The sequence below is a fragment of the Gaeumannomyces tritici genome, assembly GCF_000145635.1.
Source record: "Gaeumannomyces tritici R3-111a-1 unplaced genomic scaffold supercont2.382, whole genome shotgun sequence".
Classification (NCBI taxonomy): Eukaryota; Fungi; Ascomycota; class Sordariomycetes; order Magnaporthales; family Magnaporthaceae; genus Gaeumannomyces; species Gaeumannomyces tritici.
The window spans coordinates 1-1,131 of record NW_008804926.1 but is presented as its reverse complement, the minus strand read 5'-3'; the positions used below and the strand labels follow the sequence as shown (position 1 = coordinate 1,131).

At 58.1% G+C, this 1,131-nt stretch overlaps 1 protein-coding gene across 1 annotated transcript; it reads right to left on the bottom strand.

Moving 5' to 3' along the window:
• Positions 1-369: 369 nt before the first annotated feature.
• On the bottom strand, positions 370-1,131 carry GGTG_14411 (hypothetical protein). The gene has a single exon (XM_009232337.1). It carries the CDS (start codon positions 1,020-1,022, stop codon positions 705-707), a length of 318 nt encoding a protein of 105 aa, XP_009230601.1. The 5' UTR covers positions 1,023-1,131; the 3' UTR covers positions 370-704.

Here is a 1,131-nt window from a genome sequence, read left to right as displayed (position 1 = left end):
CTCGGCCTGAACCTCGCCGGCGTCGGCCAGGATGCGGTTCTTGCGGGGGCGGCCCGCCTTCTTGGGAACGGGCGCATCCTTAATGGCCTCGAGCGTCGCCTCCTCCTGCTTGCGGTCGCGCCGGAGACGGTCCTCTTACCGCCAATCCTCCACACATCTTGGTACAAGGTATCCGAGGGCTTTCGAGCAGTCGATCGCCGCGCGCGCGGCCGGTTTGTCGGTCGAGCCGACGAGATTGTATGGGCGACGTCGAGCCGTGCGGTCGGGAAGGGGGCCGGCGGGAAAGACGAGCTTGTTGGCGATCTAGATCGTGCCATGATGCGTCTCCGGCTACAACGGATCTTGCCGAGACCAAGGTTCCAGAGAGCAAAGAGGATGCGATCTAGCCATGGGGACTTGCGTGTGATGTCTGGCCATAACAGAACTTCAAAAACATTGATATCCGGTGAATTACAAATGGCATTATGTGGTTTCTGCATTTGGTTCCTATTCCTACCTATAAAATATTGGAAAGGAACCAAGGCCAGTATTGCTCGGCACTGTAACGAGCAAGGCGACGGACTGCCCAAATAATCTTGTAAATGTCCTGGACCCTATTTGTGCTTCCGAGCAAACACTCGGTAAGTAAAATGGTTTCATCGCCTCGCTTTATCGCGGCCGCAAACTTCCACTCGTGGCCGACAATGTGAATTGCAGGCAGAAAGTCAGGCCTGGGCGGCGATGGCGGCAGGGGGCTCGGACGGGTCGCGCTCAGGTTTGAGCTTGGTTAACGTGTCAAGCATCTTCCACTGCGCGGCCTGCCACACACCCAGCTGGACCTCGGCGGTTTTGACAGAGCCTCCGAGACACTTAGTTTCGATGCTGACGGCGATTGGCTTTTGACTTAGTGCGCGGAAATCGGTGTGGTTGATGGAAGAACCCGGCAGACGGCTGCTGATGCCGTCGATAGCCTGCAGGGCGGGGGTGGTGGCCATGCGTCCTTTGGGCCATTTGGGGTCGATGCTGAGGCAGAAGTCGACCATGTTCCCGTTTTGTGAGCTGGCAGGGAGGTAATCCCTCTGGATCCGAGCCGAGGTGCATGGCGTGACGTTGACTTGACTGCGCCTAGGTATCGCGAGCCTCAGCAGCGGG

Coding starts and splice junctions, on each gene's coding strand:
- GGTG_14411 (XM_009232337.1), bottom strand. CDS start 1,022: ATGGTCGACTTCTGCCTCAGCATCGACCCCAAATGGCCCAAAGGACGC.